Source organism: Anastrepha obliqua, chromosome 2 (genome assembly GCF_027943255.1).
Source record: "Anastrepha obliqua isolate idAnaObli1 chromosome 2, idAnaObli1_1.0, whole genome shotgun sequence".
Classification (NCBI taxonomy): domain Eukaryota; kingdom Metazoa; phylum Arthropoda; class Insecta; order Diptera; family Tephritidae; genus Anastrepha; species Anastrepha obliqua.
In genome coordinates, this window is record NC_072893.1 from 106,755,909 (window position 1) to 106,781,049 (window position 25,141).

The 25,141-nt window shown below is 36.5% G+C and overlaps 2 protein-coding genes and 1 pseudogene across 2 annotated transcripts in view; 1 reads left to right on the forward strand and 2 right to left on the reverse strand.

Annotated features, from left to right (window-relative positions):
- Positions 1-206: 206 nt before the first annotated feature.
- On the reverse strand, positions 207-883 carry LOC129238316 (putative nuclease HARBI1). The gene is made up of 2 exons (XM_054873355.1): positions 779-883; positions 207-719 (listed from the first exon to the last, which is right to left on the reverse strand). Exons 1-2 carry the CDS (start codon positions 782-784, stop codon positions 207-209), a joined length of 519 nt encoding a protein of 172 aa, XP_054729330.1. The 5' UTR covers positions 785-883.
- A 1,377-nt stretch (positions 884-2,260) lies between these two features.
- Positions 2,261-3,080, reverse strand: LOC129239109 (tigger transposable element-derived protein 4-like; annotated as a pseudogene).
- Positions 3,081-16,875: 13,795 nt separating this feature from the next.
- Positions 16,876-25,141, forward strand: part of LOC129239111 (glutathione hydrolase 1 proenzyme) — a 43,574-nt gene continuing 35,308 nt past the window's right edge. Inside the window, exon 1 of the mRNA XM_054874411.1 lies at positions 16,876-17,110. Coding sequence (XP_054730386.1) covers positions 17,106-17,110 — 5 coding nt within the window. The 5' untranslated portion in view covers positions 16,876-17,105. The remainder of the gene's footprint in view (positions 17,111-25,141) is intronic.

Genomic DNA, 25,141 nt, shown 5'->3' on the forward strand with positions numbered 1-25,141 from the left:
AGCAAAATCGCTTGAAGACTCAAAGTATAGAGCAAAAGCAAAGACATTACCTCAAAATGGACCAGTTGCAACAGGAAACAGTTAATATTAAAACTAAAATGCTTGAGATAGAGACTAAAAGATAAATATAAAAGAATCTTATTGAACTGTTATGTATATATTTACTTTTAATATGAATAAATTTTATGTTTCATAATATTAAATTTCTAGCAATAGAGTCTCTTATACATATTTCTGCCAACACTATATAAAATACTGTTTTCCTCATTTTCAGCAATTTCCTCATCAATTGGATTGTTTTCTAATACGGTTTCCGTTTCAATGTCATCTATTTGATTACTCCTACATATGTTATGTAGTGCGCAACAAACATTTATTATCTTCACTACCTTTTGCGGCGTATATGGCAGGGTAGTTTTCAAACAACGAAACCGACTTTTTAATACTCCTATAACACGCTCAACGATGTTACGTGCTTTTGCATGCTGCTGGTTAAATCTGTGTTCTGCTGATCTTGGGCCTGGGTTTCTATATGGAGTCAGTAGAAATGGCTCTATACCAAAACCAGAATCTCCCAGTAGCCAAGACCCTCGGTCACCAGCTTCATACTGCGATAGGTAATAGTGTTTTGCACTGCTCATACTAAATACGAAAGCGTCATGGCTTGCACCAGGCCGAGTTGCATCTACTGCTCTTATTATCATATCAAAATCACAAATCTGTAAAATAAAGGCAGTAAATTTTAAATTTTAGAAACACAATTTAAATTCATTCTTACAATCATTGCGTTTATGCTAAAAAATCCTTTTCGGTTAAAAAATAGATGCTCGTTCTCAAAAGGTTTAATCAGAGCCACATGTGTTCCATCAATACACCCTATTACTCCTGGAATACCGAATTTTTCTACAAATGAAGTTTTGATTTTCTAGAATCCTCTTCAGACATTTTCAGCTTAATCCACTTAGGACACAGAACATTTTCCAAAGCATTGATCATTTCGGATAATATTTTTGAGACTGTGCTTCTACCCATAGCAATATCTGTATCCTTTCCGACGGAACGTTGATAGGAACCCTCTGCGAAAAACCTAAGACTTGCTGCCAGCTTTAATAAAATAGGTATGGACGTTTCCTTGACGAAAGATTTTACTTCATTCAGCACTTCTAAAAAAGTGTACTTGTTTAGGCGATAGTTGGAAACAAATCTAAAGTAGAAAAACTTAATGAATGCCACAAAGTATAACCATTTCTAATCTTACGTAGAATCCGGTGCACTGAGAGGATTCGAATGGTCTCTTAAACGCCGCCTATCTATTCTACTTTGGTAATCTTGCTCCTGTTCGTTTAACACATAAGCTGCCATAAAAAACATGATAATTTTTTAATTAAATCCGTTTATTTTGAAATTATTTCGTATTTTTTGCCAACGAATTCTTTTGTCATTTGGTTTGTTTAATTGCCAAAGAGAAATCAGCTGCTTCGAACTTAAATTCGAATTTAAATGAAATCGTACGAATTACAGAACACCCAAAACAAAATCGTACGAATTGCCATTTCGGATCCGAATTGAAATCGCGCGATTTTCAGAACATGCCTGATAGTCATTTTTTGCAAATTGTTTCAAGCCCGCAACAAGTTTTAAAGCCTCATCATATGATGTTATAGGCTCACTTATTTCTTCTGAAAATTCATCTTCTGAATCACTTATGTCCATAGTATCATCGTGTTGGTCAAATTGAATTTCTATATTGTTGTCCACAGTGAAAACATTTTGATCCATTTGGAGAAAACCTTCCAAATCATTTGCCAAGTCTAGTCCTTCCTGAAGACTAGTAAAGATTGCCAGTGGAATATCATCTTCAGAATCAAAATCTGGAAGGTCCTCATAAGTTTCCAAAAATCCTGCTTTACGGAAGCAATTTCGGACGGTTGTGGCTTCCACTTTATCCCAAGATGCTTGGATGAAATACACAGCTTCTAGTACATTAATCGATTTTGAAAGCTCTGAGGCTGAACTTGTATTGTCAATTTTAGATGGCAAGTGTTTTAAAACTAAGCTTCTATACAAAGTTTTAAAATTTTGGATTATACCTTGATCAAGGAGTTGGCTAACTGCCGTTGTATTTGGCGGCAAGAAAATAATTTTTATATTGGTTAAGTTTAATTCCTTTGGGTGAGAAGCCGCGATTCTGGGCTTTCACTCTTCGATTGAACTGCTGCAGCCATTCACTCATTACTTCTCGAGTCATCCATGCTTTTTTTTTAGACTTCCAATCCACTGGCAGTTTTGCGATTGGAACATGTTTAAAAGATCGAGGACGGGCTGCTTTACCTATAACCAAAAGCAGCTCCTTATCTCCAGCCATGTTAGCACAGAACAAAATTGTGAGTCTTTCCTTTGATAGTGTACGGCCCACGCATTTTTCGGATTTAAGAGCGAGGGTTTTGTCAGGTAAGGCACGAAAAAAAAGCCCACTTTCGTCTGCGTTGTAAATGTCTTGAGGCTTGTAACCGGTCAACAGAGATGGCAGTTTTGTCCTAAACTGTTCGACACCATCCTGGTTTACATCTGCAGCTTCAACAGATACGCATTTGAAAGAAACATTATTCCTTATTCGCCATTTGTTTAACCATCCATCTGAAGCATTAAAATTAGGTACACCCAGTTTGCCTGCAATTTCCATTGCCTTTACTTTTAAAATGGGACCAGAAATCGGAATTTTTTGACTTCTAGCCTTAGCGAACCAATTAAAACACATCTTGTCTATTTTAGAGCTGCCTTCTTTAAGAAAGCTTCGCTTTTGATGAACATTAACTCCAGACTCCCATTTAGAACGAATTTTTTCTTTATTTTTACTGATTTCAGCAGCTTGTGTTTTGCCAATATTGAACCTTTCAAAGCAAAAGAAACGTGTACCTACCATTAAATTTTTGGGCTCACAATACTTTACCTTTTTGCAATTCCACGTACTGATAATTTATCTTTTTCGAAAACATTAAAATTTCCATTTTTTCTTTAATAGAAAGTACCTTCTTTTTCGGCGCCATATTATTACGAACTTTGAACGCAACCATTCGCATGCAACTGACTTAACAAACTGAATGGAAAACTACTCTTAATTTAAAACACAATGTGTGCATGCATGTTAAAAGGGGAATCACCTATTTCATTTTTATGTATAATGAACAACAAAGCTTGCTTGTGATATTTTTGAATTTTGTCCGTTTATGAGAAATTTTTTTATGAAAATGAAATACTTTGTCAGCGTCCGGTTATTAGAGTGTACGTTTATTAGGATGATATTTGTATGAAAAAATGAATAAAAACCTGTGTGCCTAAAATTTGTCCGGTTATAAGGACTGTCCGTAATGGGGAATTTCACTGTATTTTTAATTGTCAGTGTCACCATCTTGCGTTTCACAACCTTTTGAAAGCTTTTTATTTGAAAGCTTATTTTCAAAAAAAGTGGGAGTTGATTTTTTTTTTCATTTTTATGATAAAGTATACTTTTTAAATTGAAGTAGTTTTTTGAAAAAAAATTAAATATTTTTGTTCGAAATTTTTGGGAAAATTATTTTTTGTCATCTGTGAAAAACGGGTTGCGTAATACATCTTTATGACAAGATGTCTGGGAAACTGCTAATTTACAAACTACTTATACACGCGAATTTTGTCAACATTTGTTGACTTTATTGAGAAAATACATATATCAGCAATCCATTTTAATCAGTTCTTCTTATTAATTGGCGCGTTAACCGCTTAGGTGATTTTGGCCGAGTTCAACAAAGCACGTCAGTCGTTTCTTTCTCCTGCTAACCGGCGCCGGTTGGACACACCAAGTGAAGCCAAGTCCTTCTCCACCTGATCTTTCCAACGCAGAGGAGGCCTTCTTCTTCCTCTGCTACCACCAGCTGGTACCGCATCGAATACTTTCAGAGCCGGAGCGTTTGTATCCATTCGGACGACATGACCCAGCCAACGAAGCCGCTGGATCTTCATTTGCTGCGCTAAGTCTATGTCATCGTAAAGCTCATCGTTCCATCGCCTGCGATATTCACCGTTGCCAACGTGCAAAGGTCCAAAAATCTTACGCATAACCTTTCTCTCAAACACTCCAAGCGTCGCTTCATCGGATGTTGTCATCGCCCACGCTTCTGCGCCATACGTTAGGACTGGCATGATTAGAGCCTTACAGTAGAGCCTTTACTACTCTATTGTCTACTTAGTCGAAAATAGCACTTTTAATCAATTTGAAACAACTTCTGGGTTAAACGTCTTCAATGCTTTTTGCCTTATACCAATGACCTGCATGAATGATTATTCATTTAGCAGATGGCTTGTTAATTAATAATTACAATATAAGACGTTTACTTTACGCGGAGGATACAGGGATGAACAAAAGTATTGGCACAGCAAGATACTCCCCCCTTAACATTATATTTTTCCACTAATGAAGTGATTTTAAATAAAATAAAAAAATGAAAATATCTCTTGGTAGAAAGACGCATTATCATTTATATTCCCTTTAACTCATTATTCATCATTTTATTATCTGTTATACTTAATTAACACTAATTATAAAATAAAAAAAGTACTTATAACGAGCAAAAGTATTGGCACACTTAAGTTTTATTGGGCTATTGCGTCTAAGTTTTGTTGATCTTATAATTTTTTTTCGAATGTCGTCCCTTTATGTATGTCTACTAGGGGGGGGGGGGGGGGGGGGGGGGGGCGATTTAAAAATCGCTCATTGCTCTGTGGAAATCGTATTCTAGGGATCAAAATAAGAAACTTTGCCGAAGGAACCATACCTCTAAAACAAATTCTGATGTCCCCCAATTTGGGTCGAACGAAAAATCCCACTTTGACCCATCTACTCTAATCGAGTCCAAATGTATGACCGACCCCCACTAACTTTGGACGGCCCGTCCACCCATGTCAGTGGCACACCCCCTGAAACTCCCCTGGGGGGTTCCCCATACAAACATTTCAAAATATCACCATTTTTGGCCTTTACATGAGAAAATAAACTAAAAAGTTCGACCCAAATTGGGTGACATCAGAATTCGTTTTAGAGGTATGGTTCCTTCAGCAAAGTTTCTTATTTTGATCCCTAGAATACGATTTTCACAGAGCAATGGGCGATTTTGAAATCGATCCGCCCTAATGTATATCCAACATTCCGAGATAACACTTCTTCGAACTTCCTCAAAAAACGGCCGTCGGTCATTGTGCCTAAGATGGAAAGGACTTCTTCATACAGCTCTATACACTTTTTCAATTCAAGTCCTTTCGGACGCTGGAAACGCTTTTTTTGCATCTCGAATACATTCCGAATCTGCGAATCTGCATCATTAAAATAATCAACAACCGATTTTACAGCGTCAAATTTGTCAGCATACGAGTAGTAATCACATGCTTATAGCCAAGTTCCCCATCTAGTGACAATTGCTTCGAGTAGCAGTGGAATGTTCGGATTTGCTTGCTTAAACAGCTGTCGTCGAGCTGCTGACTGTGAAGGAATTTAATGGTTTTTTTCAATATAAGAATTTGAACTATAGATAAAAATAGCAAAACGTATTTTGACGAAGGTAGCCTTTACTTTTGATATCAACAAATTTACTTCATGGAATCAAAATTAACCGAAATCATCGTTGAAATTCATGGAATCTCCAAAATATCTATTTATCGCATTTTAATTGATCAAATGTCTGTGTACGTTTCATGCCGCACAAATTAACTGAGGACCAAAAATTGCTCAGAATCAATATTCAAAAGACCTCATTTAAGAGGCGAGAAAAGACGAGAACTTCCTTTAAAACATTGTAACTGGTGATGAAACGTGGTTTCTCCAACATTGACCTGAAACTACGCGTCAAAGTGCCGGATGGAAGGCCCAGACGACCCACCACCCAATAAATCGCGTTTGAAGAAGTCAAAAATCAAGCCGATGCTCATTTGTTTTTACGATTCCAAGGAAATTGTTCACAAGGAGTTCGTGCCAACGGGCCAAACCGTCAATGCAATTTTTCATCTTGGCGTTTTGGGGCGTTTGTTGCATCGTATTCGTCGAATTCGCCTTGAAGGAGGATGCTGTCGCTTATGGCATGATAATGCACCATCTCATCGATCCACTCTTGTGATTAATTTCTTGACTAGAAATCGCATTTTAACCATCAATAACTCATCGTATTCGTCTGATATGGCTCCCTGTGACTTCTACCTATTCGGAAAATTGCATTTTGCCATGAAAGGAAAACGTTTTGCGTCCGTAGAGGCCATCCAAAAGGCATGTACCGACACCCTGAAGGACATTCCGGTCAATGTTCTGAAACACTCTTTCGAAAAGCTTTTAGATCGCGCAAAATAGGGTATCGAGGACAGAAGGGACTATTTTGAATAAATAAACTCGAAGTTATCGGAACAAAGTTGCTGTCGTTTCTACTTTAGCTCAGTCTTGTTTATTTTGGACTTCACCTTGTACAAAAGTGGTATTGAAATGTTAGAACAGCGCTGGAATAATTGCGTTGTTCTTGATGGAAATTACGTTGATGAACAAAGCTAATTTTGAACAAAAAAAAAACAGATCTTCTTTGTTAGGACCGGAACTTTTCAGCCCATGTGTTAGTAAGTAGGTCTGTGTTAATAATTTGAATATTTCCCCTTTTTGAATACAAGCAATCAAACAAATTTGTCCAATTTGTCGCCTCATTGGAGAAAGCAAATAAAAAAAATTTGAAACAGATGGGCGCATAAAATGTTATAGATCTGTTCCTTAAACGAAAGTTTAGCTGCGAATTGCTTTTCTTTATGTTTTGGTTAGAGGAATGATTTAAATTTCTTAAAATTACTCAAAAAATATGCAAACATGTATTTTAAATCAAAATATGCTTTTATGGACGAAACATGCAAAATATGCATGCAACATGCATCAATATGACTATCACAGCTCTAGTTACTATTATTATTGCATGCATACACACATATGTACATGTCTACATACATGCATGCATACGAGGGTGGATTGATAAGTCTTTAGAATTGCGACATCTATCGGTCATTAATTTACTTAATTATTGGGATCGTTAAAAGTGAACTGTCAAAAGCGAACTGTCAAAATTTCAAAACATATGGTCAAACGGTACTTTTTTGAGAATTATTTTTGCAAAACACTATTGTATTTTTATTAAAAATGGAAAAAGTGAACTTCGTGCTGTTATAAAGTACTTTCATTTGAAAGGTTTAAACCAGAAACAAAGTATTGAGGAGTTGCAGACAGTATTAGGGGAACATGCACCCTCAAATGCAACAGTTTACAATTGGGTAAAGGAGTTTAAACGTGGTCGGATAAGCACCAAAGATGAGCCACGCTCTGGGAGGTCAAAAGAGGTAACGACTCCAGAAACGATGGAAAAAGTGTGCAAAATTGTCACACAAGTTTGAAGAATTAAATTGAGAGAGATTGCTGACATTGTGAACATTAGTTATGAACGTGTGCATAACATAATACATGATGAATAGGATATGAAAAAGCTTTCAGCAAGATGGGTGCCGCGTTTGCTAACTCCTCTGCAAAAAATGAATCGAATGTCGACTTCAAAAGTTGGTTTAGACATGCTTAACAGAAATCCATCGGAATTTTTGCGTCGTTTCATAACGATGGATGAAACGTGGATCCACCACTATACACCAGAGTCTAAAGAACAGTCCAAACAATGGGTAGAACGTGGCTCAAGTGCTCCAAAGAAGGCAAAGGTCGTTGCATCAGCTGGTAAGGTTATGGCATCTATTTTTTGGGATGCACAAGGTATACCTAATTTTCATAGATTATCTTGAAAAGGGTAAAACCATCACAGCTGAATATTATTCATTTTTGTTGGATACATTGGACCAAAATATTAAGCAAAAACGGCCACATTTGAAGAAGAAGAAAATCCTCTTTCATCATGATAACGCTCCTTCACATTCGTCTTGGAAAACGCAGAAAAAAATAAATGAGTTAGGCTATGAATTGCTCCCTCATCCGCCATATTCGCCAGATTTAGCTCCCAGTGACTTTTTCCTTTTCCAAATATGAAAAAATGGCTCGGCGGAAAAAGATTTGTGTCAAATAGTGAAGTTACAGCTGAAACAAGTGCTTATTTTGAAGGTTTTGAAAAAACTTATTTTAGAGAAGGAATTAATATGTTAGAAAAGCGTTGGAAAAAATGTATTGACTTAAAAGGAGATTATGTTGAAAAATAAATCAATTTTTTGTTAAAAAATCAATGTCTTGTTTTTCATTCTAAACACTTATCAATCCACCCTCGTATATACATATGGACATAATTTCATACAAATCAAATATTTGTTGTTTTAATTTTTACAATAAAACAGCTGCTTTAACAAATGTTGTCTAGTATTTTATACGATGCGCCTAAAAGTAGGCCATATTTTAAACAAATCAAAAGTCGATGGTGTTAATGCAGCATTAGAACTATTCGTGGCTAATAAGCTTAATTTTCGCGATTAATTAAAAACACAAACTGGTGAAAATTTTCGCGATAATGGAGTACAAAATTGAATCAAAGTGTAGTGACCAATAATAGAGTAATAATTATTTGCAAACCAGAAACTTTTTAATTGAATTAAATGGCAACTAATTTGAAATTTTAACTTGCTGCTGTATGATTGCCATTTGCAAGGCCCATTGGATACAAATGTTAAGTTATGTGATGTGTTTGCAGCCTCTACGTACCTTAATTATTTTAATTTATTTTTGTTAATTTAATTTTTCAAATGACCATTCATTCACCAAAGTTGGTTTTTTTGCAGATAATTCAATAGGTTTGTCATGGTTTCCTGCAATGGTAGGCATGGCATTGTCTTGAATCTAATTTCTGATTTCTAGTTCAGTTAAGTTGTACTCTGGACCGACTACTAATTCAGTATTGTTAAATGGGGGAAATTAAGGAGTCGCGATAACACAATTTCTTCTCACTTGAAATTGAAATTTGAAAAGATCGAGCTAAGGAGAACCAGGAGATTTGGTGGCTCCTAAAACACTCAGGCTAAAGAGCCCATTGTATTTAAAGCTCTGAAAATGGGAAAGATAGTCAAGGAGGGAAGGAGAAAAGTGTCAGAAAAAGAGATAGGAAAGAATAGAGACAGAGATAGAGATAGGTAGTCCTGTGAGAATTTTCCAGATTCTTTGGCAAATCTGTAAATATCCTCCAGTTTTAGAGAACGAATATTACTCATTCTCATGACATCGGAACCCAATACTCGTAGCCTTGCTCTAGCAAAGTCAGGACACTCACAGAGAAAGTGCTCAGTGCTATCCGCCTCTTCCAAGCATGACAGGCATACCGGGTCCTTGATAATTCCAATGGTGGTCATATGCTGGCCCCATGGGCTGTGTCCCGTAATGATGCCGACCATCAACCGAATGTCTTTCCTTCTAAGTTTTAGTAGAAAGTTTGACAGTTTTCTGTTCGGACTTGTCACAAAACACTTTGCAGTTCTGCAGCGTTCTAGACCGGACCATCGCTCTTTATGTAGATTGCCTACATAATCGCTGATCCAATTCATGATTCCTGCGGAACTGATTCCGATTATTGGCTCTGGCCCCTGTGGGGGCACCGCTGATCCACGATTGGCCAATTCGTCGGCAATTTCGTTTCCTTGAACTCCGAAGTGTCCCGGAACCCATATAAGTGCAAGCCTGTTTTGTCTTGCGACAGAATTGAGCTTCTTCTTACATTCTTGAACAATCTTTGAGGTTTGCTTCGCGTTCTCCAGGACCTTCAATGCAGCCTGACTGTCACTGAAGTCTTCTCGCTTACTGGCGCGCTTATGGAACCCGCAATGCTTAAAATAGAACTGTCGCGCTAAGTGGGCCGTCGCGTTTATCGTACATAGTACTTTTTTATACATTGAGAAATTTTGATATAGTTTTAATTCAACTGACCATGATAAGGTTTTAAATTTGTGTAATAAGGCAAACAGATGGCACTTATGAATGCTTTAATGAGAATGAAATTTAGACGATTTAGCAAACAGCTGATTTGGCTGAAATGGCAACTGGTATGTGACTCTATGCCTGTGCTGCTTTAACCTTTTTGCATAGCGTTGGTTAAACATTTTGCATACCATTAGGCGCAATATTAAAAAAATTATATTTGCTAACCCTTAACCCTAATCCCATGTCGATGGGTCGGCGCGTATTTCTACTATATAACGCCAACCGAAAATTAGAAAAAATTCATAAGGTTCTTCTTAGGTTTAACTAAACATATCCGAAGAGATTTTTTACATTTTTTTTTTATTTTAATAATATTTTATTATAAAAAATGTTTTGAAACATGCACCGTGCAGTGGTTTCATAAAAACGGGCCGGACACGAACGCCCATCGACATGGGATTAGAGTTAGATTCTTTTTGTTGTGCAGCATAACCTTAAAATTAATGTGACAATAAGAAAATTGTGTCAATGTAAAAAGTAATTTAAAAATATGAAATTCTTCGAAATATTACACAAACTCAAAAATATCCAATATAAAATGTCTTTTTTTATATTTATTTATTTTGGAAATTTAAATTTCTCGCCTATTCAAGTTCTGACTATCAAAAAGGCGAATTTTCATGTGTTTTATAAAATTTCGAAACTACCGCCAATATTTCTTATTATAACCGTCATGCAAAATTAAATTGTAATTAAACTATAAACTTTCATTAAATGCGGTTATCAATATTGTTCAACACGATATTTTTTCAACGTCAATTTTCTTATAATTTTGCAACATGTCAGGTAAACACCCCACTTTACACCCTGACTTAGAGAATTTCAATATCTTTGAATCTTTTCATAAACTGATTAGCAGTGAAGATAAAGCTATTTTTTTTTTGGAAGAAATAACCTTAATACCTTCACGTAATTCACCACCACCAACATGTTGTGGGCGCCCAATGTCCGTAGAAAAGTCCTCTGAAAAGAAACTTGGTTGGATATGGAGATGTTCATCAAAAGGTTCAAAGAAAAAAGGATCTAAGTCATGTCGTAAGATAGTAAATCCGAGTATTGGTACCTTTTTTGATGGTACTAGCTGTCGCATTTTCTTTTGAGAAGTCCTCGCAACAATCATTTGTTTCGTCATCGAGATGAAAATCAGTGATGTGTACGAGAACTTACTGTCTTGGCGTCAATCGAATGATGACTCCCAAATCAGTTGACACACAATTGTCGATTACTTCCGCTATTGTCGTGAAATAGCTGAAGTCATATCATCACACACTGATGTTGTACTCGGGGGCGAAGGTAAAACGGTCCAGATTGATGAAACGTTTCTAACAAAACGAAAACACAATCGTGGTCGTATTACCGAGCAAATGGCAATAACTGTCCTCGGTTTATATTGCAAGAAAGATAAATCTGGTCTTTTCTTTAAAGTAAATGCGAAGAGCAAAAAAGTATTATGACCGTATATCCAAAAGTATGTTGATCACAATACTTCTAAGCTATGTACAGATAGTGCAAAACAGTATCAAGGAATTGAGCAAATGTTTTCTTCCTCAACTGTTTATTTGCTGACAAACCATAGCAAAGGAGAATTTGTGAACAAATCTGATAAGAAAAATACGATCAATGATTTGGAGAACCAAAACAAATTGTTGGAAAAAAATATTAAATGCCGTAGAACACCAAAACTTCTTCATCAATATATGAGTTTATATTGGTACAGGAAGAATGTTTTAAACAAATTTGGTGATAAAGGTTCCCGAATCATACAATTCCTTTTAGACATCAAAAAAGTGTACCCAGGAACTGTGGACGGCGAATTAAAAGATGGATTGACTTTGAAAGAAATCGATCCTCCTACATTACAACCAGAAGTTGAAGTTTTGCTTCCCCCAGCAAAACGGCCTCGCCTGGAAACTAATGTAGAAGAAGACGATGATGAAGATATTGATGCAACATTTGAATTAGATTCATCTCATTCTGAGACATTGCCAGATGATTTTTATTGATGTCTGAGAACAGTTTTAACACGCGTTAAAAGAGTTGAGAATTTTTCATTGGATTCATGGTAAATATTTTTATTCTTCATTACAACAATGATAAACTAGTCGTCTTTTTTCCCCATCCATATCGTAAAGAAAGATAATACAATAATCGATGATAAAACACATCAATCGATGATAAAACACATCGATCGATGATAAAACACATCTCGAAAACTAAACGAGATATCGAAAAATTTTACTCCTATATTTTGTCTTATCTCGCCGAATTCTATCGAAACTGAAGAAAAAATTGTTATTATTATTATTATTTATTTAATATCTCGAAAACTAAGCGAGATATCAAAAAATTTTACTCCTTCATTTCGTTTTCTTTTGTCGAGTTCTATAAGAATCCGCCATTAAATTGCGGCGCCACGGAAACAGCAGTATTGCCGCTTGAATGATCTCGTCTGTACCTAAATACTTGCACAACTAACTAACTATCTGCAAAACTGATTTTCGCCAGTGCTATCCGCAACTTAGGTGAGAGCAACTTCAACAATGTTCTGTGTTCTTACTTGCGTTCACTCTTACGAGATATTGTACTATGAGATTTGTTATCCTAGTCTAGTATGTAGTAATATTTTCTTGTTTTATGGGTTTTCATGTATGTTACATTTTGATATCTTTATTATTGAGCTTCAAGAAAAGAAGCGCCGAAGCCCAACACAGTATATTCCGCCAAAGGAACTACGAACAGATAGTGCTGGATATTGGCTCCCGCGGAAGATGCAAAATGCCTGGGTGTACGCTGGAGGAAGATGTGTCCAGTATCGCTACACTTTAATAATTAAGACAAACAACAGCTTTGAAAAATTTCGAAATAAATCTAAAAAAACGAGATTGTCTGTAAAGTCGGTTTACTGACGATAGTTTAACGTGACAACGTCATAAGAAAATACTGATGTAATGGTTGCAATTTTCAAAACAAAATTTTAATTTTATTTGTTTGATAGATATTTTGTATGGATATAGAGAAGGAGGTAAATGGAATCCCAATGGAATTGATCAAGTTGCATTTACACAAACATGAAAAATGACGAAACATTTATCAAATTCATGAAAGATATCTTCAATTTCGATTGTGCATCAGACGTTAATAAGTCAACAACACTAAGAGGCAACATCATCGATTTGCCTTTTTCAAGACACTTTACACTCGAAACACTCCCTTTCATTTCCTACTTTTCCTATCATCGTCCTATTCTCAACAGAGAATTGGTTCATTACCATGCACACAGGAAGAAGGCATATGCAAATACAAGTATGTGAATTTATATACAAATGCGCATATACATACATATATATGCTCACTCAAGTAGGACAGAGCCAGATGTCGAACGTTGCCGAACGCGGTGGCCGATTGTGCTCTTTGTCGTTCGTTCCGCGCTTTCACTTGCAGTTCAAGCAAGGTAACGACGATTGAGCAAGATAACGACACATTTGTTCGTGCGTGCAGCCGGCTAAATTGAATTATAAGACGTTATCACGTCAAAAGAGATCTTTTTAGTTTTGTCTTCATTTTCTGCAATTTTTCGGGTACTACTTCCATATATATTTTTTTTAAATATAAAATAAAGTCATGCAATAAAGAAGATAGCCAATTCTCAGAAATATATACTGACTAAACACATAAACACAGAGGCATCCATTCTTGTTTACACAAATAAATGGAGAAGGCTCAAGCGCAAAAAGCCACAAGACTTGGTCAATTAAAAAAAAACTCGTTTATTTATTTTCATAATACAATATTTAAGTAAAGTATCTCAATATTAATTTGTTTTGTACAGACTCCAGTAACTAATGGCAATGAAAACTTAATAAAAAAATTAAAAAAAATGCATGTAAGGGTTAAAGTCAATAATTTTATAATTTGGATGTACGTATGGATGCATGTGTATGTGTTTGCTTTGCACTAACAGATATATAGGGTGGGCCATGTAAAATTTGCTTTTTGAATCGGCTATAAAAAGCAAAATAGTTAATATTTCTTCAAACTTTTTTTTTATTTTGAAGATTGAACATTGTCATTTATGAATGAAAAATTATATCGTTCAAATGACTTCCCCGACTGGCTTTACAGTAGGCCATTCGATCAACCCAATTTTTAAGCACATTTTCGATTGTTTGGGCTCCAATTTCATGAATGGCAACTTCGATTTGGTGTTTTAAAGCATAAATCGTCTCTGGATGGTTCGCATAGCATTTGTCCTTAACGGCTCCCCACAAAAAATAGTCCAACGGGCTTAAATCACAGCTACGAGGCGGCCAATTGATATCGGAATTTCGGCTGATTATTCGGTTTTCAAAAACGGTAGCCAAAAGTTCGAGTGTAACCTTGGCAGTGTGACAAGTTGCACCGTCCTGTTGAAACCAAATGTCGTCCATGTCATCCTCTTCAATTTTTGGAAACAAAAACTCGTTGAGCATGTCACGGTAACGCTCGCCATTTACTGTAACCGCGGCTCCTCGCTCATTTTCGAAAAAAAAATGGCCCGATGATGCCGACAGACCAAAAACCGCATCAAACAGTGACTCGTTGTGGATGCATTTGCTTCTCTGCAGTAACGTATGGATTTTCTGAGCCCCAAATCCGAAAGAAAACAGAAAAGAGGAAGAAGACTCACCACTTTGGAAATAGGTTTTCAATATTTCCCAATTTTGTTCAAGCGTATAGCGTCCCATTTCGTAAATGTCAAACCTTTAAGTAAATTATGAACACATTTGACATGTCATTTGTGTTACCATTCTCAAAAAAATAGGTGGTTCAAAAAGCAAACGCTATATGGCCCACCCTGTAGAAGAAAAGGAACTAATTCAGCTTGAAATGTGCATATGGAACAAAAATGTCTCACAGAGGGGAATTCCTAACTATTTTTTAAGCTCCATTTACGGTTAGGCCGTAAATGTAAACTAACGCTGCGCTCTGTCTCCGTATCACTCTCTTTGTTTTTCTTTGACAATTTAACATGCAGTACTCGTATAACTTCACAGAGAGTTGTATTCAATAGATGTCAAGGCGAATTTATAGCAGTAGTACCAGGGGATAGCAGTAGTACAAAAACAAAACTTATATTTATTTTACAGAATGTAAACAAACAACAATAAAACAAATAAGAAAATGCAATATTTGATATGGAATCAACTTTACAAAGCAAATTGCTGAGAGTTATCCCGTTACATCGGTTGTATTTTAGCTGCTTGAAAACTATCGACATCGATAACGGTGAATTTCTGTGTATTTCTGTTCAGTAAGGTTCGGTAAGTCATCATAAATCGATTAACGTCAGAAAAACTTCCCCAATTTGTGGAAATTTACTTTGAAAAAAAAAAAACTGTTCGCGAAGCTTATAGACCACTGACGGCATCATCGGTTCTTATTTCTTTCGGAATGAGGAAAGAGCTGCCGTTATGGTAAATTGCGAGCTTTATGGAGCCATGCTAACTGAATTTTTGGTTTTGAAAATGAATCAGCTCAACATCGGCGACTTTTGGTTCCCACAAGACGGTTCAACTTGCCATACAACGCGCTTAAAAAGCGATTTATTGCAAGCCACTATTGACGCCAGACGGCCAAATTTATTGGAAAAAGTATTCAAAAACTGGATTGATCGAAAGGACTATCTAGCTCATAGCCGTGACAGACACATGCCGGTTATCAAATTCAAAAAATAAGTGCCATGAAGTTATATATTTTTTATATCCTTGTTCACTCCGCTCGGGAGCATAGGGCCTCACCAAGACTCTTCCATGGTATACAATTCTGGGCTGTTGCTTTTGCCCCGTCCCATGTTATGTCGGCATCTGCTAGTTCGCGCAACTTCGACCTTCGCTAAGTGGTCTTCGGCCGACCGTAAACTCTGCTCCCTTGTGCGTTCCAGTCTAGTGCCATTGTCGTGATGCTATCTCGTGGTTTCCTAAGCATGTGACCTATCCATCGCCACTTTCTGCGTTTGATTTGCCATAGGATGGGCTCCTCATTCGTTAATGTCCACAGCGCGTTGTTGCTGAAGGTATTCGACTGGAATATTCAACAGTTGATGAAATAAAATACCAGATTATAAAAAAAATCCATTCCAGCAATACTTCTTTTTTATTATTATTTTAAGTTCTCAAGCTCTTAAAAACACGCGATATATGTACATATATCAGCGGAAAGAACGAAAATTTAGTCTTAACATATAAAAAGTGGGCGTGGTTTTTAATCCATCCCCATAGTACTTAAGTCGGGTAGCAATCTGTATGCCAAGTTGGGGCGAGTTGTCGAGGCACACATATCAAAAATCCCAAAAAGTGGGAGTGGCACCGTCTATTACAATATACAAAATGTTAGTTGCGTCGTAGCTTTCGAGTTCACTTAATTTTTTCTATCTTCATAATTACCGTTATATGGAAGGTGGCCATTGACCGATTTTGCATTTTGAACAAAAACTTAACTTCGATAAAGGGTAATAAATTTCAATGAAAAACGTAAATATTTGATCGAGGTATCGTGCCTACGCACGGACGGGTGGACGGAGAGACACATCTAGATCGACTCCTCTCAATATTGTAAGGTGTTTTTGATACATCTATATGTATGCACATATGTCTCATCTATCTCCATACATTTATGCTATCACATACAACCGATATGTGCGCAAAATTATTATAAATCGAAGAAAACAAAACAAAAAAAAACAACTCAGCAGTTCCGCTGCTATCACTTTGTATGCATTTGCTCTGGTAGATATATTACTCGTACTCAGTTAAAATGTGTAAACGCTATCACATCAGGTGTAGTTTTATGATCACGAATACTTTCAATTAACTTCTGCCGACATTCGTTAAACTTATTCAGTATTCAGTAGAGTTTCGATCGCGTAGGAGCTCTCAAGCCATATAAATGCGCGGCTGTTTGTTTACGTGACAGGCAAGCGGTTAAATGGCTCTCTGTAAATAAAAATAAATAAAAAAAAAAAACAATTAGTCAACGTAATTTCGAAAAATATATTGCCAATTTAACACTTGACAAAGTTAACAAAAAGTATTTACAGTGCTTTAATAAACAGCAACCGATTACAATGAGGTGAGTCAATAGAACTTCGGCTTTTGTAACCACAAACCGCGGCCGCGCTAAACGAATTTATGTGGGATAGCGTAAAAAAAATCTCTGTTTGTGGGCCAATATCAAGACGAACAGCTGTTAAAATTATAATTACATACTTATGCACATACATTCATACATCTCTGCACACACTATTATTGTTATTGTTAAACTTTGACGTTTCCACAATAGAAAACATTGAGAGGGGAATGTAAAAATATGCAGAGGGGAATGCGCATAGTATGCATGGATGTATGTATGTATTGTATGTTTTTTATGTATGATGCATTTATAATAAGAGTAACAAACCAGTCAAACAAAAACAAATGGAATTCAAGGTAAATGGAGTAGTGAAATACAGTACCCGCTCGTTTACATAGACGCTCGATTTTATGAACATTCAATGAATTGTTGTTGTTGTTATTATAGCAGCATAAACATTCCCCATGCATATACGGGGAATGCTGAAGTGACAGTCCTTGGGCGGGTATATAGGGTGGGCCAAGTAAAATTTGCTTTTTGAATCGCCTATAAAAAAAATTATTAATATTTTTTCAAACTTTTTTTATTTTGAAGATTGAACATTTTCCTTTATGAATGAAAAATAATATCGTTCAAATGACTGCCACGACTGGCTTTACAGTAGGCCATTCGATCAACCCAGTTTTTAAGCATATTTTCGATTGTTTGGGCGCCAATTTCATGAATGGCAACTTCGATTTCGTGTTTTAAAGCATCATCGCAATCGTCTCTGGATGGTTCGCATAGCATTTGTCCTTAACGGCTCCCCACAAAAAATAGTCCAACGGGCTTAAATCACAGCTCCGAGGCGGTCAATTGATATCGGAATTTCGGCTGATTATTCGGTTTGCCAAAACGGTAGCCAAAAGTTCGAGTGTAACTTTGGCAGTGTGACAAGTTGCACCGTCCTGTTGAAACCAAATGTCGTCCATGTCATCCTCTTCAATTTTTGGAACCAGAAACTCGTTGAGCATGTCACGGTAACGCTCGCCATTTACTGTAACCGCGGCTCCTCGCTCATTTTCGAAAAAAAAATGGCCCGATGATGCCGCCAGACCAAAAAACCGCACCAAACAGTGACTCGTTGTGGATGCATTTGCTTCTCTGCAGTAACGTGTGGATTTTCTGAGCCCCAAATTCGACAATTTGGCTTATTGACGTAGCCACGGATGTGAAAATCAGAAAAGAAGAAGAAGACTCACCAATTTGGAAATAGGTTTTCAATATTTCCCAATTTTGTTCAAACGTATAGCGTCCCATTTCGTAAATGTCAAACCTTTAAGTAAATTATGAACACATTTGACATGTCATTTGTGTTACCATTCTTAAAAAATAGGTGGTTCAAAAAGCAAACGATATATGGCCCAACCTGTATGTGTCCATAAGTAAATCCGGTTCAGTGTTGCCAACGTCAATAAATCTGAGTCGCTAGGGCCAATATCAAAAGTCGCTAGAAAGTCGCTAACTCCATCAGGGGCGGATCCTAAATTTCATTTTGAGAGGTGCACAAGAGGCCAGCTGCAGACTTAAAATTTTTAGATTAATAATAATTAAACCGGTAATACCAACTCTACTGAAATTTGAGATCAACGGAAGTTAGTTTCAATCTCCTGAAATACTGGTTTTTTTAATTATGATTCGATAAATGTACTAAATTTTCTAACGCTTTGTTAATTTGTGTCTGAAAAACATTCGTATCTTTAAAATATCATTGGAAAGCATGAGTGATTCAAGCAATGTTGAAAAAGTTATTTACGAAGTTGATCCAGTACTGGATTCAAATGGAAATTTGAAAATTTATAAAATTAATAATATTCATATAACAATTTACTATATTATTATTAATTAAAGTCTTGAAATGGATTTATAAAATATATTTAAGCATAGTAAAGAAAAAGTGGCATAAAAAAGCTATGGGTAAACACCACTGTGACAGCCAAAGAAATAAGTGATTTTTTTAGGGGGAAAATGAAGGAATTTGTGGATCGGATTTTTTTTATTTTATTAAGTGTCCATTAAAGACTGTCATCCTAAATTTTTATGGAAAATAAATTTAAAATTTCAGTTATATATTAGATCGATAATTTATCGACTATAACACACCAATAGGTAGTGCGTTATTTTATTTATAGTCAGTAAATTGTTACTCTGGAGTATGGAAGGTAAAGGGCATTCACGTGTAATCAAGTTGACAGAAAAGTATCTATTGCCTAAAACGGTTTTGATTTGCTCTCTAAAAGTCGCCAGATAAGTCGCTAAATCATTTTTGTCGTCAAAACTTTTTTTTGTCGCCAAGATTCAAGCAAAAGTCGTCAATTCTAACGACAAAGTCGCTAAATTGGCAACACTGATCCGGTTCGTTCCGGTTACGTAAAATCGACTGTCGTGGGAATGAAGGATAATTGGCTTTGTAAGTTTTTTTGCTTTTATTTTCAAGTCTCTTAGCATTTGTTTTTAAGTAATTTGTATCGAAAATATATTAGTAGAAAAGCGTGTAGTGGTTCGATTCGCGTTCTGTGTAAACGTAAAATTAAAAGTTTTTTTCCGCTTTCATTACACTTTCGTTTCGCGTGAGAAGAAATGCCAAAATATTTGCATATGAAAATTTTCTTTCTACTGACAATTTGTGTGCGAAAAAATGGAGAAGGTTCGTGGCAAGCGTGCAAGTGTGAGTATAGTTGCGTGTCCTCAAAACTCTATATACCCGAAAAGTTTCTAAAAAGTTTGTTTAAAAAATTGAAGAATTTTATGAATTTTAATTTGAACTAGGATTTATATGGTTATTGCTGTCGAATGAACACTACTTTTATAAAAGTCAATATCAAGTCGAATCCTTGATCTTCTTGTGTTTGCGAGTTGATTTTGAAGTTGTTAAATTTAACTGACATTTTTTCAATTTTCAATTTTCTAATTTAATTCACATTTTATTCTAGATTTTTGTACATTACGCATATTGAGTTAAAATTATTTTTCTGACTTTATTTAAAAAACCATGCCAATATAGCCTTCTACGCCTGTAAATCTATGTTCGGCAAAAAATGGGGTCTCAAGCCAGGTGTCGTACTTTGGATGTACAACTTAGTGGTTCTGCCAATTTTGACATACGGTTGCCTAGTTTGGTGGGTAGCTCTTCAGAAGGGCTACAACACCACTAAATTAGAGAGAGAGTGCAGAGAACTGCTTGTGTGGGCATCACTGGTGCCTGTAGAACATGTCCCACCACTGCGCTCAACGTTATTCTCCACTTAATTCCTGTGGATCTGCAGGTTAAATCTATTGCTGCTCAGAGTGCTATTGGGCTGAAGGAGATTGGCCTTTGGAGATAACTTCCTGTAGGACATAGTAGTATCCTGAAGCAGATCTCCTCTTCCTTCTCTGATATTCGCACCGACCGCAAACTGTTGAGGGTTGTGCTAGAGCTATCTTTCCGAGCAGGAGAGTTTGGAAATAGGGGAGAGTTGGTGCGGATATAGATGCCTCTGTTTTCACTGACGGATCCAAAATGGAGTCTGGAGTGGGAGCGGGGGTCTACTCTAAATCAGCCAGCATTTCGGTCTCCTTTAAACTGCCGGAGACAAGCAGCGTCTTTCAAGCAGAGGTCTTCGCGATCCTGCAGGCATGCAAAATGCTTCGGGATCGCTGTTGGGAGGGAGACATTAATATTTTTTCCGATCGCCAAGCTGCAATCAAGGCACTGTCGTCGCCGTACTGCAGCTTCCTTCTCTTGAACTCCTGTAAGGAGGAACTCAAGCGTCTCGAACGTGCAGGAAGCATTTCCCTCATCTGGGTTCCTGGGCACAGGAACATAGAGGGAAATGAAATTGCCGATGAGCTTGCCAGGAAGAGGGCGGCAGAACCGGATCCAGCTGCCCCCTTCTCAGACATCGGTATCCCCTTGGCCGTCGTTAAACGGAAACTACACAACTTCTTTCTAAGAAAAGCGTAAGACAGATGGAGGTCTGTCTCATCGTGTGCCATTTCAAAAGCACTATGACCTCAATACGATATAAACAGAACGGTTAAGGTGATGGAAATCCCCCGCTATTCAATTTCCAAACTCATTGCGGTGATCACTGATCACTGGGTGATCGGCACTCATGCGGAGAAGCTTGGAATTCCGTACAACCTCCATTGCAGAAACTGTGGGGATCCTGCAGAGAAAGAGACTGTGGAACACTTTCTCTGCAAATGTCCGGCTCTGGCGGCTAGGCGCTTGAGATTCCTTAGCGTGCCCTTTGGGGATGACTTGATGAAATTCTCCAGCCTAGATCCCTTTTCTCTCCTCCGCTACATCAACCGCACTGGATGGCTGTAGACGGTTTTCTCTCCTCCCTAAATCCTTTCACAGGTAGTGGTCCACATTATGGTATCAAAATGGTATTAACGTGAGCAAAGTTGTTTGTGAGTGTATGCGCATGTTGTTGGTAGCTTTTTAAGGGGGTGTCAATTAATATATCAACTTCAACAGTTAACGAAAAATAATAGTAAATGAAAAATGTAGTAAATATTGAAAAAGAGAACACAGGAGCACCTTGTCTGGGATCCACTGTACTCGTATGCATCTATGTATAGTTAATATTAATGATTAATATTTCTTACCAAAAAAAAGGTGCTTATTTGCAGTATTTTTATTTCCAGCTCAAATATTTTGGTACATTGGAATTGCCTTTAAACAAAAGTTAAAAAAAAAAATCCAGCTTATGACCTTAGGTTTTTGTTAAAAACGAATGAAAAAATAAAAAATAAAATATGTAATAAATGCATATGAAAAAGTTTTGTTATTGAATTTCATTGGTAAAAACAGCTTCCACTATATGCAAAAGTTTTATTTTTCACTTTTCTTTCATAATATCACGAGTTGAAATATTTGTGGGGTAACTAATATGGACTTCATCCCCCTAGATTTTGTCCATCGCGAAATGAGTTTCTCAGCACCATCAATAAATTCCTATAAATATTCAATCATTTTTAAAATTGAATTAAATTTACTAAAAATCGTTACCTTACCTTTCCTCTACCCGAACTCTTTGCTCTAAATCAAGCAAAATAATTAGTTTCGGTATATTTTCTTCAAATTTGCTCTAGCTTGAAAACAAAAGTCATTTGAAATCACACTTGCATAGGATTCATGTCATTGTCATGGCACAAATAAGAATCGAAAAGTAATCGCGGAGGTGTAATGGTGTCAGAATGTGCGGCAGTGCTTTTATAGAATTCGGTATTGGGTTTTCTCCAGACTCGAATCCTTCCATCCGATTGACAAATGTTGAACTCTCGTCGCTAAAGAAACGTTGTTCTAGATATCAAGTGACTTATTCTTATACTTCTTTGCGAACTTTATCCTCTTATTTTTATTAACTTTGCTGATGAGTGGTTTATTTCGAGCCATTCGCGAACTATACCCGGCACGTTTCAAGGCCCTGCGAACTGCTTTCGGATGGACTTCGTTATTAATCTCTTCACGCACTTCTGCTACTACTTGCGTTGATGTAATTTTTGGATTCTTTTTTATTTTTCTTAATATATGGCGTTCATCACTTGGGGTCAATTTGGGAGGTCAGTATGAGGTTGGCTCTTAAGATTTGTTTCCCCTTTAAAACGCTTTATTATGCTATAGATAGTAAAACGACTTCGATTCATCGTTCGAACGATTTAATGGTTGTATGAATAATTTTGTCCGTGTGTGTAAGCATTTACTAAAGGTACAATTTGGTATTTTACGTATTGTCTTTTCGAGCACATTCGAGGATATGCGAAAAAAGCAGCGATATGAACTGAAGTTAAAACACTTTCAACTCTTAATTTCCAATTTATTCAGCATTTTCAGCCTATGATATTACAATCTTACAGACTGGATTACAAAATTTGCGGAAATATTTACTATAATGACTAAATTCAATTCAATTCAATCCACTGTTTAGTGAGTCTATGTTAAAAAAAAATCTTACAGACCAGAATTAAGTTAATAGGAGAAATAAGAAAAAAAAAATAACATACACTATGAAGTTGTTGTTGCTGTAGCAACTTACCATGACGTCTAAATTACTGCTTATTAATAGAAAATGCAATATTTAACAAAAAGCACAAATCGCACACCCTTTTTAAAATTCTCACAGCTAAACATTTCGCAATTTTGTGCTAAAATATCGAAACTTCTCATTATGAAGCTGTTTACCCCATGTTATTGTTATTGTAAATTATCGAAAAAAGCTGTTAGGCCTCTTTTGTTGTTTTACGACACTGCACTGCCATTGGCAAACTTTTCAAATTTTAGTAGTGTTGTGCTATCCGCAGTTCGTTGATCGCAACCGGTTACTGAAAAAAAACCTTTTTCGTGTTGGGACTTTTTTTTTGTCTTTTTTTTGTCTTTGTTTTGCACTCCACTTTACAAACTGCGCACAAAAGCCAATGAGGTCGAAGTGCAAACCTTAAATCCATCTATTTCTAATTTACAAGCTTGAATGTCAGTAAAAGAGTCATAACTAAAAATAACTCAATTGAAATGCGTCGAAATTTTGCCGATTCAACTCGTCAAAATTCAAAAAATCAATTACCGAATGCAAGCGTTCATGCATAAAATATAATGAATAAAATTTAGTGCATAAAAATAAAAGTATACAGTAATAATAAAAAATTTGCTTACAAAAAACGTTTAAATACACATTCATAAATTATAAAATTATTTAAAATACAGGGTGGCTGATGAATTTTGCTACATTAAGAAACTCAAATAACTTTTTTTTTAGTGTATGGAATTCATTTATTTTTTTTTCAAGTTGAAAGTCATTAAATTTTATTAAATGTAGCTTAACTAGTTTTAAAAATAATTGAATTTAAATGCCCCACATGCTCGTTGACACAAGTGCGGCATCTTAGTAAAAAGTTGTTCATTGCTGCTTTGAGAGTTGCGACAGGAATAGCCGCAATTGTTGCCCGAATGGATTGTTTTAGTTCATCCAAATTTGTTGGCTTTGTTTTTTAAACTTCTTGTTTACATAAACCCCACAAGAAAAAGTCAGGTGCAGTAAGGTCAGGCGACCTGGGGGGCCAACGAAATTCGGAGTTTCTTGAAATCAGTTTATTGGGAAATTTTCGTCGCAACTCTGTCATAACAGTCTGGGCTATGTGAGACGTTGCCCCATCTTGTTGAAACCACACAGAGTTGAAAGGAATTCTCTTTCGGCGTAGTTCTGGATAGAAAAATTCTTTCAGCATTTTCAAATAACGGTCTCCAGTAACCGTAACGGTGTGACCATTTTCTTCAAAAAAATAAGGCCCGAAGAGGATGCAATTCCGTCTCGTGGAGTATCTGTGGGTTAGAAGTACTCCATATTCGACAATTTTGTTTGTTCACATTGCCGTTTAAATCGAAATGGGCCTCATCAGACATGAAAAGGCAGTTTAACATGTTTTGGTCTTCTTCCACCATTTGCAGGATCTTCTGGCAAAATTCCAAGCGAATCGGCAAGTCTGCTGCATTCAGTTTGTTAACCATTTGAATTTTGTAGGGAAATAAGTCTAAATCTTTGTGCATTATTGTTTGCAAAGACTGTCGGCTGGCACCAAGTTGAGCAGATAAGCTTCTTGTTGAAACCCTTGGATTGCTTTGTATAGCTGCAGCTACAGCAGCGATCGTTTCCTCCGTCCGAACTGGTGGGTTTCGATGATAAGGCCTTCTTGCGACTGTTCCTTGCTCAGCAAAATTATTCACCAGTCTCATTATGGTCCATCTGCTCGGGGGATCGCCGCCAAACATCCGCCTGTACTCTCTCTGTACCAAAACTACGGACTCGAGTGCGTGATAGCGGCGGACTATCCAAATTCTTGTTTGCGTGTCCCAGTTATCCATTTTAATAAATTTTAAAGATTAATCTGCAAATTAAAATAAAAATGGAACAGATAACTTAAAAAGAAAAAAAGTTATTCAATTTTTTTTTTTGGTAGCGGCTTTCATCAGCCACCCTGTACTTAAAAAATGTCTCTGTTTAGGGC